The following is a 12,479-nucleotide window of genomic DNA, read 5'->3' on the forward strand; positions in this document are numbered from 1 at the left end:
AGCACCCATGAAAATGGGGAGCACCCATCTCACAGATGGGATGTCCTCTACCCTCAAAACTATACAAATAACATGGAGAGGCTTCTTTGTTGCCGGATTCCTGTCCAAGCCGGGTGCACAGGTGTATTGTAATGGAACTCTGGAAACCCGGCTGAATTCAGAATTCTCTCCTCTTCCTCCTGCCCTCTGCTGGATGTTTTCCTTGGAGCCAGAGCAGACAAAGGGAGGCCCCAGCTCCCTCCCAGAACCACAGCAGAAAGGGTGGGTTGGCGTGACTTGGATTTGAAACAGAATTGCAACAAGATTTTATTAACAGTTTCCCGAAGAAGTTAGCGTCTTGTTTAAAAGGTAGGCACAGTTTACAGGAATTAATTCTCAGGCATAATCAGGAGGCCTCAAATATCCTTCTTTCTCTAAAGTCCAGTGAGGTTTTTTGTTTTGTTTTGTTTTGTTTTTTTGTCTTTTGTCTTTTTTGTTGTTGTTATTGTTGCTATTTCTTGGGCCGCTCCCTCGGCATATGGAGGTTCCCAGGCTAGGGGTCGAATCGGAGCTGTAGCCACCGGCCTACACCACAGCCACAGCAACACCAGATCCGAGCCGAGTCCTACACCACAGCTCACCGCAGCACCGGATCCTTAACCCACTGAGCGAGGCCAGGGACCAAACCCACATCCTCACGAAGCTAGTCAGGTCTGTTTCCACTGAGCCAGGATCGGAACTCCCCATGAAGTTCTTTTTTTTTTTTTTTTTTGGTCTTTTTTGCTATTTCTTTGGGCCGCTCCCGCAGCATATGGAGGTTCCCAGGCTAGGGGTCAAATCGGAGCTGTAGCCACTGGCCTACGCCAGAGCCACAGCAACGCGGGATCCGAGCCGCGTCTGCAACCTACACCACAGCTCACGGCAACGCCGGATCGTTAACCCACTGAGCAAGGGCAGGGACCGAACCCGCAACCTCATGGTTCCTAGTCGGACTCGTTAACCACTGCGCCACGACGGGAACTCCCCAGTGAGTCTTGATGCTGTTTTATTTCACACATTCCCCTGAATTATCCTGACTGTGAAAACGGGAGAGTGGACTTTGTCCCCATACTTGTTAACGTCACAAAAACGACCCACCTGTGCCACGCAGAGTAATTATAAAATAGAAATAATGTGAGTGTCTCCTGTCACCTCTTTCTGGAATCATGAGTACTTCATAATGTGCCTTTTAGATTTTTATATACGGACACATATTCATGATGTATGTGTATCCATTTGTAAAAATGGATGTATAAAACGAAATAGGATGACTTAGAGGTCGTCCTATTGAAGCCTGTTTTGCAGTCTGCGTTTTTATTTAATATGCCCTGAACATCTCTTTCTGTGCATTGATGTCCGTATATAAAATCCTTTAAAAACAGATGCAGGAATTCTCCTGTGGCACAGCAAGTTAAGGATCCATTGTCGCCCCTGCAGCAGCTTGGGCCACTGCTGTGGCGTGGGTTCGATCCCTGGCCCAGGAACTCCCACATGCTGCAGGACGGGCCAAATAAATACATACAGAAACACGCTCTTCAAGCGTCTAGCTCTGCCACGTTTTACCAGTGTCTTTCTGGCTGTCATAAATAACCTTACACACACCTTTACCCACCTGTCTGGTCACTTGTGAGCAAAACCTTTTAGACATGGACGTCTGGGGTCATATTTAAAGCTCTGAGTCCGTAACGCTAAAGGGCCCTCCAGAAAGACGATGGGACGGTCTTACACATGTGCCCAGCTTCTCCCGGGGTCTGGCCTTAGCATTTGGATTCATCTTTGTCAGGTCCTTCTTTCCTTCTTTCTTCACCTGTCCATTCTAGGACCACTGCTATCTTCGCTCTGGTGTTAATTTCCTACAATATTTTACCCATCTGGCAGGGCAGATCTGCACCCCCACCCCCCAGCCTCAAATGGCTTCCTGTTTGAAAAATTCTTGGTATTCTCACACATTTTCAAATCAATTCAAAGCATTTTGGAAGCTTTAGAAACCATTCCTTTGGGATTTTCTTTGGGTTTGCATTAGAATCATAGGTAATTCCTAACGTCATTCCTCAGTGAGAATTTTAAGTTGTAACAGCCAGGAACATGTTATCTATTCATTTCGTTCTCCTTCTCTGTCCCCCAGCACGGTGTTTTTGTTTTTGCCGTGTAGCTGGTTCACACACATCTGGTTTTGTTCATTATTAAGTTTTAGAGCTACCATCTCTCCCTTGTTTACAGCTCTGATTGCGTCCTCTTGAGTTTCGGTTTATGCTGTCTGTGTTTTCATTTCCAAGTGCTGTGGTTGCAGTTTGATTTCCTTTCTTACCCAAGGACAGAGAATATTAATTTTTTTACTTCTTTTTTGTTTGTTTTGCTCTACTTTTCTCGTAAAGTTGTATTGCAGTAGAGTTGATTTACAGGCTCGTGATGGTCTCTGCTGTGCAGCAGAGCCATCCCATTCTCTGTGTCGGACGGCAGGTCCCCGCTGGCCCACCGTTCCACAGACTTCAGGGCGCATGCGCCAACCCCAAACCCCAGTCCTTTTCCCGCCGCCTGTCCCCTTTGGTAACCGTAAGTCTTTCAAAATTAGTTTCTTAATTTTCTTGTCACCTGAGAATAAGAATTATTTTAAGGTCCGTCTCTGCTGTACGGAATATCTCATTTATGTGGTGTTAGGAGAGGCAGATTTTTTTTTCTTCTTCCCTAGATCAGTTCTGCTGTTTTCAAATACCACATTTTCCCATATTGCTAGTGTTTCTTCTTGTTATCTCATATTTACGAGAAGTGACGGTGAATTTGCCCATAGATTTTGGGAGAACTTTGTCCGGATTTTTTATTCTGGGCAACTGTGGGAGAAGGAAGTTTTATGTTTTCATTGTTGCTGAACTGGAACACAGTTGTCTGTTGGGAAAGTGGCTGAAAGAGAGTGTAATCGTTGGTGCAGCAGGGAAGGGCTATATTTTCAAGCTTGCTTTCCGTATTTATTGAGACAGTTCAGAGTTTTTATGGATTGCCACAGTTCATGTGCCCAACTTATGTAACTGGCACAACGACCCTTGGGGAACACCCTCCTGTGCCAGCCTGCCTGTGTCCCCTCCCAAGCTGTGTCTCCAGCCACCAGAAACTGTGTCCCTGCCTGAGATGCGCCCTATGGCACGGAGATGGGAGTGCTTTGCCGTATTCCTGCTGTGCACCTGACCAAGGAGGGCTCGTCCTTGTAATGCGTCGGGTCACAGGCCTCACTGGGAGTCTTCTTTCTATCACGTTGTACAGGACTTCTCATTTAAAAATTGGGGCGCATGTCATTGTTCTCCCACGGGTGCCGATCGCTCCCCTTGTGTTACTACTTGGGCCATTTCCAGGTGGGACTTGGTGAGGGCGGGGAAGCTGAGGCGGCCCTGCTGGCCCACGGTCTCCCCCTGCCCATGCATCCAGCATCCCTTCCCACAGGCAGCTGTGGACCCCCCCTCCCCGCCTCGTACTCTCCACTCGGCCTGACCCCGCCGCGGAGGGAAGATGAACCTTAGTGCAGTGTCATCTCGGGCAGGGCAGGAGCTGCGTCCTCAGGCTTTCACCATTCCCAGACTTCAAACCTGTCGCATCCTAAGACACTGGACACCCTCACTGGCCACCTGCGCTCTGTTCTCTGCTGAGAAGAGTGGCTGTGGGAGAGGGTGAATCGCAGACGGGGGGGGCCGGACCCCAGGGTCGCTGACGGGGGGGGGGGGGGGGGGGGCGATTCCCTAGAGCCCAGGCGGGAGGGGAGGTGACGAGGCAGCAGGTTGGGGAGCGTAGGGGAGCCCTGTGCTGTGTTCACCCGCTGGGAACAGAGGACTCCCCGTGTCAGGACAAGCCTTGTCTCCAGGCCCCCCTCTGGGCGTGGTGAGGACACTGTGCTTTTACCGGGTGGTAGAGAACTTGAAACATTTCTGCCGTTTTCAAAGGACTCAACTTGGCTCGTTTGTGAAGACTAACATTTGTTTATTTTGAGCCTCCCCCCACCCCGCTTTTTGTGCCCCTTTTGTCTGTAGGAGCCTAATGATTGGAAAAGATGTATAAGAAATATAAATAAAATGTGAATTTATTCTACTCTTACCTATTTCCCCCCTTTTTGGGGGGGCTGTACTATGGCAATAAATAATTTTGTAAAATAAATAATATACATTTAATATAAATTTATAAATTTTGTAGAGTCAACATTTGCTTTTGAAAAGTAACTGTGTATTTCTGGATTATATGTCTAAAAGTTATATGCTTTGAGTTATCCATTGTATGAAGCATATCTTATATGTATGTATTTATATACATATAAGTATAAAAATCTTTTCTTCTGGGATTTAATTTGGCTATATCAAGAGATTTTTGTAATTGGGGGTTCCCATTGTGAGTCAGAGGAAGTAAACCCGACTGGTGTCCATGAAGATGCGGGTTCTATCCCTGCCCTGCTCAGAGTCCAGCACTGCTGTGAGCCATGGTATAGGTCACAGATGTGGCTTGGATCTCGGGTGGCTGTGGCTGTGGTGTAAGCCAGCAGCTGTAGCTCCGATTTGACTCCTAGCCTGGGAACCTCCATATGCCACAGGAGTGGCCCTAAAAGAAAAAAGAGAGAGAGAGCAAAGAAAATGTTTGTAATTGTATCCTTAGTAATGCATGAATTTAGAATTACATCTGTATATAGAGGTTTTGATCACTTATTTTTGGTAATAAAATTTGTTCAGCAGATTTTGAAAAATAGAGTCTCTCTGTTAAAATAAAGACCTTAGCTACTCAGATTTTTTTTTTAAAGAAGCTTACTCCTAAAGCAGATTTCTCTTATACTATGACATGAATTACTGCTCATAAGTCATTGTTATTTTTCTTGGATTAAATGAAAGACCCCTTCTAATCATTGCAGTTTCATCTGTGGCTAATATCTTATTTTCAAGGGGAAAGCATTATGAGCTATTGATTCCCCAATTTACTAAATTAATTCCTGGTCAATTATTTGGAGAACTTTGTGTAAGAAAAATCTTTTAACTAATAGACAGAATTTTCCCTGAATTTTGGTGTTTTGGTGCCATCTTGTGGCTGGACTTCATAGTAACTTCAACACTCAAACACATTTTGAGCAGGTTAACATAGACAGAGTACTTTCCAAAATGGAAAAAACAAAACAAAAACAAAAAACGGAGTCCCCATCATGGCGCAGTGGAAATGAATCCAACTAGGAACCATGAGGTTTCGGGTTCGATCCCTGGCCTCACTCAGTGGGTTAAGGATCTGGCGTTGCCATGAGCTGTGGTGTAGGTTGCAGATGTGGCTCGGATCCCGCATTGCTGTGGCTGTGGTGTAGGCTGGTGGCTCCAGCTCCAATTGGACCCCTAGCCTGGGAACCTCCATATGCTGCGGGTGTGGCCCTAAAAGGACGAAAGGCAAAACACACACACACACACACACACACACACAAACCCATGTACCACTGCAAGTCTACAGTTAAAATGTGGAAAATAATTTGTTTTCTCCTTGATGAATGGACAGGCCAAAATTATAATGCATTTAATGTATGATTCTCAGTTTTTCAAATTCTGGTGTTGTGATATTTGCCCTTAGTTGCTGCTGTTCGAACGGTCTTGGATGAGCAGGTGGAAGTCGTCGGTTCTGCATGAAGGAGAAGGGAACATCAGGAGTGTGAAGTGGAGGGGCCATCTGATTGCCTGGGCGAACAACATGGTAAGAGCGCGTCCCCGTCTGCCTGCTGCTCGCTCAGAGCCAGAGGACCCACCCGAGCGCTGTGGCAAAGGGCGGAGACGCCGCTCCCGCCGCTGCCCTTCCTAAAAGATACCCGGGGCCAGAGAGACCTTACCCGGAAGCATGAAGAAATTAGATTGCCTTTGGCTTTCGTCAGAGAGTCATTTCCAGTGTATTCTGGCCTCTGTTTCAGAGGAAGAGCCCGAGGCAGAGAGAACAGCCAGAAAATGAAAAGGCATCTTAATAACGGAAGCGCGGCTTTGGGAATGTAGTCTGAAAATACTATTTGCCTATTAGCCAAGGGCGAGAGCCAGCGATAGGAAGCCAGGGCAGGGTTTTGCTGATTCTTCTTTCACCCCCCAGTATAATCACGGTCCTAATTTTCCGTGTTTCACTTGTTTCAAGTTTACCCCGTGTGAGTTAGGGCCCAGGAGGATGTTTCAATATGACCTTTAGGACACCTGGCATAGCTTTGGGAATTTGGGGTATAATTTGGCAAATCCGTTGACTGGTAGCAACCTCCCAGAATCTACTGTGCCCGGCAGGACTTCTTCCTCCTCCTGGGTCACGGTCAAGGTAAACAGACGTCCAGCCTCTTGGTTCATTGCGATTTAGCTGCTGCTCTCATGTTTCCAGTTGCGTACGTTTAAAATGTCGAGTGTGGTTTTCTTCACGTAACGTTTTTTCAGATCCAAAGCTTCTCTGAAAACCATACCCCGTATTCGTGGTGGAACAACACAGAGGCCTGTCACTCGCCGGTTGTCTTGGAAGTGGAGCTGTGGATGTCAGTGCATTTCCCACTTGGGTTGGGTTCGAGTCGCTCACACCAAACCCTTGTAAAAGCGCATTTGCCCAGAAAGAAGAGCGGAGGTCTCCTGGGGTGTGGGCTCTCCGCAGGGTTCCTGTGCAATAGGAGTGGTTCTGTTGGGTGGCTCCTGGCAGTGCGGTACTTTGCAGGGTCGGTCATCACTGCTCAGCAGGAGCCGTTCATGGCTTTTCCTTCCCTTTTCCCAAGCAGAGGCTGCCTCATGCTCTTTTGTCTTCCAGGGTGTGAAGATTTTTGACGTCACCTCAAAGCAGAGAATCACCAACGTGCCCAGGGATGATGTGAGCCTCCGCCCGGACATGTACCCTTGCAGCCTCTGCTGGAAGGACAGCGTGACCCTGATTGTTGGCTGGGGAACATCTGTCAAGGTGGCTTTGCTTGTCTTTCCCCTGAGTCCATGTTGCTATAAATCTACGGCTGATGGTCCAGGGGAGCCAGGCTATTTTCCCCTGCACATCATCGTCATGTGATAATCATTTAATGCTGAAATTTTTCCATCTGCATAAGTTTCAAGATGGAGCCTTTCTGCTCCACGCCATGCAGATCAAATCAGGAATGCTTCCGTGTTTGGAATGCCTTTGTGGATCTTTTTAAAATTTCCCCTAACCCGGTTGGCCTGAGCTGTTGTGGAGCACGTGGTTAGTGGTGGTGGTCCACTTGGGTCCCTTCTTTATCGTTCTTTCCCTCTCCCTTAGCTTTGATCCTGGGCATCTTCATTCAAGCTGGGGGTGGAAAAAGAAGGTTGAAACTAAGTCATCCTGCTTGCCTGCTAATAGTTTGGTCGGGTAAAGACCCAGACTCATTATTGATGATAAGGCTGGGGATGGTTTTGTCACTTTATATTACCTGCCTCTTAGGTGCCTTTCAGTAACGAAGTTCGTTCACCTTTATTTCCTGCCGGGCAGTGCTTGGCTGGTATTAGGAATTTCAGAGCCCAAAGTTCTTTGCTTCCCTTTAGAAAGATATAGCTTAATCCAAGCAAAGTAAAATAACAGCGGAGATTAAAACAGGAAAGGAGCCCAGCAATAAATAGTCTCGTTACTGGAAGAGCCCAGGCTTTCAAGGCAGACAGACCCGGGATCCACTCGGGCCTCCCCGCGTCCTCCCGTGTGACCCTCTCCTAGGCTCCTTCCCTCCTCCGCCCAATAGGGGTGCTCCTTGCTCTCACCTCACACGGTTTCGAGAGGATTCAACCAAGAGCTTAGCAGAGAATCTGACATATCATGTTTAATAAGTATCAGCTGCCATCGTTAGGCCACACAATTCTGGGAAAGTCATGAAAGAGACATAGCTATTTAAAATTCTTCTGTGGAAAAGCAAGCACAAAAATTATAAATGCAGTGACTGTTATTACCAAAATAAGCATTGCTCATTTGAGGTAAGGTCCTCGCGGCCCTCGCATTGATAGGATTCGGGTTCTCTTCCTTAATTGAACATGCCGTCATTGTTTGCATGTGTTAAATGAACACTGTGTGATTCCTGTTTAGGGCAACAAGAAAGAGGTGGTACCCTGTAGTCTAGGATTAGAAAATGTGATCCAGGAGTTCCCGTCGTGGCGCAGTGGTTAACGAATCCGACTAGGAACCATGAGATTGTGGGTTCGGTCCCTGCCCTTGCTCAGTGGGTTAACGATCCAGCGTTGCCGTGAGCTGTGGTGTAGGTTGCAGATGCGGCTCAGATCCCGCGTTGCTGTGGCTCTGGCGTAGGCCGGTGGCTACAGCTCCGATTCAACCCCTAGCCTGGGAACCTCCATATGCCGTGGGAGCGGCCCAAGAAATAGCAACAACAACAACAACAACAACAATAACAAAAAAAAAAAAAGAAAGAAAATGTGATCCCAGGGAGTTCCCGCCGTGGTGCAGTGGGTTAAGAATCTGACTGCAGGAGTTCCCGTTGTGGCTCAATGGTTAACAAACCCAACTAGTATCCATGAGGACTCGGATTCAATCCCCGGCCTCGTTTAGTGGGTTGAGGATGCAGGGTTGCTGTGAGCTGTGGTGTAGGTCGCAGACGTGGCTTGGATCCCATATTGCTGTGGCTGTGGTGTAGTCTGGCGGCTGTGGCTCCAATTCACCCCCTAACCTGGGAACCTCCATATGCCTCAAGTGTGGCTCTAAATAGGAGAAAGACAAAAAAAAAAAAAAAGAAAAATCTGACTGCAGCAGCTCTGGTTGCTGTAGAGATGTGGGTTCCATTCTCGGCCCAGCAGAGTGGGTTAAAGGATCCAGCGTTGCTGCAGTGGCGGCCTAGGTCACAGCTGTGGCTCAGATTCAGTTCCCAGTCCAGGAGCTTCCGTGTGCTCTGTGATTCCCCGTTCCCAGTCCCCCTTCCCTTGCGTGTGTTCACTGATCCAATGAACTAATGTTCTTAATACTTTTAAATTTCTTAAATGGACCAAGTCGCTTTCTCCTTTGTTTTAAAGTTGCAATTTTCTTTTCTTTTGGTTAAAAAAAAAAAAAAAAGGAAAATTGGCCTGTAGGGACATGTAAGGAGTTTGCTGATTGCCTCAGAAATGCTTCCTCTGTTAGGCTGAAAAATGGTCTCCAGGGATAGCAACCCCTGTTTCTTTATGGGGCAGAAGGTGTGGCATCCTGGGATGGGGAGGTGACCCTGCGTGCTCTGGGTGGGCCCTAAATGCAGCATCCTGACAGGCGGGAGTGGTGCCGCAGGGAGGAGAAGGCAGCGTGAGCAGGGACACAGGCGCTGGAGAGACGCGGCCAAGGAACGCAGGAGCCCGGGGGCCAGAGGACGCCCCTTCTGCTGGAGCCTCTGCCAACACCTTGACCTCGGCCCAGTGAAACCAGACACTCCTCCTACAGAACTCATTCTGAGAATGAATTTCTGTCCTCTCAAACCTCCAAGTTTGAGGTCATCTGTTACAGCAGCCACTGGCAGCTACTGCCCTTCTCTGCCCAGCTCCCAGGCAGTGTTTCATGCCACACGTTGCCGGGAATTGGGGATTTCCTCCGACTCAGTAGCAGGTGGGGCACCGCTTCCCAGGTGAGAATCCTAGTGTCCTGCTGAGGCAAGAGAAGACGGGGTGTGTCCCCTCAGAGAGGGAACATCCTTAGGGAAAACCAAGCACAACAGCCGTGTGAGTGTGTGTGTGTGTGTGTGTGTGTGTGTGTGTGTGTGTGTCTGTGGCCCACGTCACGCGGGCACCCCTCCTCGCCGAGCGCCAGGAAGGTTCTGGTGTGGCAGGTCCACACGGAAACCCCTGGGTGACTCCCTCCCCGGAGACATCGATGCTCTAGTGTGCAAAGATGGACGGGCAGGTGACTATGCCAGGTGGATGGTGACCAGTGCCAGGAGGGGGAAGGGACGGGCATGGGGCCCAGTCGCGTGGCGCGTGGGCGGAGATCCGGAGGGAGGGGTGCGGCGCAGGGAGCAGCCCCCGGGGGCGGGGCGGGGGCGGGGTTATTGGCGGAGGAGGGAGCAGGCGTGGGGAGGGAGGGAAGGAGGCGGCGGCCGGGTGCTGGGATGGAGCAGGTCGCAGGGGCTCTTGGGCCCCTCATGAGATTGCGGGCTTTGATTTGAGCGAGCTCGGGAAGCAGCAGAGGGTTTTGAGCAGTGAATTAGTCAAATGATCTACCTTGGATTTTTTTTCATTTTTTATTAAAGTCGATTCCTTCAACTTCTGTACAGCAAAGTGACCCAGTCATTCATATATATGTATATACACACACACACACACATATACACACACGCACACTTTTTTTTCTCCCTACTCTCTTCCATCGTGTTCTAACTTGGATTTTAACAAAATTCTTCTGATTGTTGTGCAGAGCTAAACAGCAAAGGGGCAGGAAAAGAGAGGACACTGGCCAGGAGCTTGCGGCAGTAACCTCAGTATAAAATGACGGGGTCTGGGGTCAGCCCGGTGCCGCTGCTGAGGGCCGGCTGGGCTCTGCCTGGTATTTGGGGATGGTCGGATGTGGGCAGTAAGACAAAAGAGAGAAGAGAATGGCAAGTCTTGTCTTTTTTTTTTTTCACTTGAGCAAAAACTGGGAGGAAACGAAGCTGCCTTTGACTGAAATGGGAAGGCTGCTGGCGGAGGTGTTGAGAGGAGGAGGAGGAGGACACGGGAGGGTTTTGGATGGTGCCAGCGATGCCTCTTAGACTCAAGGAGACAGACCAAGCAGATGAGGGGTCGGGGCCCAGAATGTGCCTGTCCATGCGGAGGGCTCCTGAGATCATCAGTCTGCACTCATGCAGCAGGAGAGCGAAGGCTGGCCCTTCCCTGTTCCCTGGTGGCACTTGCCCCCACCCCCTGCCCCCCAAGAGGCAGGTGCCAGGATAAGAGCTTAGGCCACAGCTGACATGGAAGAAGAGGTCACAGCCCAGCCACCAGTGGCATCACATGTCCTTGTCTTTAGAGAGGCTGTGGGCGGGGGGGGGGGTAGGGGGGAGCCTTTCTACCTTAGGGCTGAAAGCATCACCTTTCAGGGGTGTCTGAGGATTGGAGGAGGCCCAGGCTGTCTTCAAGTCCTGTCACAGGCCCTCACGTCTCTCCTCTAGCCTCCACTCTCCTGTCGGGTCCCCCTGGCTCTAGTTTCATCCTCCCTTAAATCCGCCCTAGACAGTGCAGCCAGGACAACCTTTCTGGAGGGCAGATTTAGAAGCCCCCCAGGGAGTCCCCTTACTTGGAGAACAGCCGCCTCCTCTTTCACGCACTCCCAGGCTTCCGCCCCATCCACTCCCTGCTCCTCCGCACCTTCCTGCCCCCGTGCTCTCTGCTGTCTGATCACCTTCCAGCTGAGGGCCCCATGCTGTCGGGCTGCCCTGTTGCACCTGTCTCATGCCTCCTGCTTACAAGACACTTCTTCCAGGAAGCCTTCCATCCCTGCTGGTAGACGCCTCTGCTCTGTACTTCTGTGCTTCCCCCTCACCCTTGAGTGAGATGCCTTGAGCATGTCTCCCTCACTGCCCCCAGATCTTCCAAAGAACAGAGCTACCTCTGTTTTACAAAGCCCATAACTCAGGACTGCTGCCCAGTCGATATCGCTATTTTGTGTATATGTGTACGCACACACATGCACATATAGCTACATACATGCACAGGTGTGCACACATATGCACATGTGTATGCATATATGTACACACGGCACATACAGATATGTGTGCACATGTATATACCTACCTACACACATATACACATGCATGTAGGCACATACACACATGTACACGTATGCCTAGACACACACATACACGCATATACACACAGGTATTTAAAACCATTTGAAAGCCTGCTCCTCATACACTTTTGTCGGCGCATTAAAGCGGTTGTCCCTTTGGCATGTGGACTGTGCCTATTGGACAGTTGAGTCGTTTCCCTCCTGACTGTGGATTGAAGAGTAGGTAACTTATCAAAAGTCTATTGAAAGAGGAGGAAAACTGGGGAAGGGAACAGGAAATTGTCTGAGATGGACAGGAAACAGCCGACAGAAAGCAGTCAAGGAGGAAAAGAGCAGGCTCTTCTCAGTCGGTGGTTATGCCTCCACAGCACTGGGGTCAAGTTCAGTGTCAGAGAAAGAACATCAAGACCCCTTGTGTCCGTGGGTCTGCAGCGGTGGATTCAGCCAGCCTCGGATTGAAAATAGTTGGGGGACTATCCGGAAAGTTTCCAACAGCAAAGCTCTAATTTGCTGGACACCAGTAACTACTTAGATAGCACCCACATTGTATTAGGTATCATAAGTAATCCAGACACGAGTCATTGTGTACGTGTGTAGGGTATGTGCAGACACCGTGCCGTCTTACATAAGGGACCTGAGCATCCTCAGACGTCCGTGTCATCCGGGGTCCTGTGGATGGCTCTGCTGCCATGTAGTCATCGCATTCCTAGACAGCAATGTGGGTCTGAATATTAAACAAACAAAACCAAACCTTGCAAAATGTGCATTGATCTGTCAGTTCTACGTCTAGG

The 12,479-nt window shown here is 49.3% G+C and overlaps 1 protein-coding gene across 3 annotated transcripts in view; it reads left to right on the forward strand.

Moving 5' to 3' along the window:
• The window catches only part of VPS41 (VPS41 subunit of HOPS complex), a 165,496-nt gene that overhangs the window by 94,438 nt on the left and 58,579 nt on the right, over positions 1 to 12,479 (forward strand). For all 3 annotated transcript variants that reach the window (XM_047763542.1, XM_047763541.1, XM_047763540.1), the window contains 2 exons: positions 5,590 to 5,709; positions 6,775 to 6,921. In XM_047763542.1, coding sequence (XP_047619498.1) covers positions 5,590 to 5,709; positions 6,775 to 6,921 — 267 coding nt within the window. The remainder of the gene's footprint in view (positions 1 to 5,589; positions 5,710 to 6,774; positions 6,922 to 12,479) is intronic.

This window comes from Phacochoerus africanus, chromosome 16 (assembly GCF_016906955.1).
Source record: "Phacochoerus africanus isolate WHEZ1 chromosome 16, ROS_Pafr_v1, whole genome shotgun sequence".
NCBI lineage: Eukaryota > Metazoa > Chordata > Mammalia > Artiodactyla > Suidae > Phacochoerus > Phacochoerus africanus.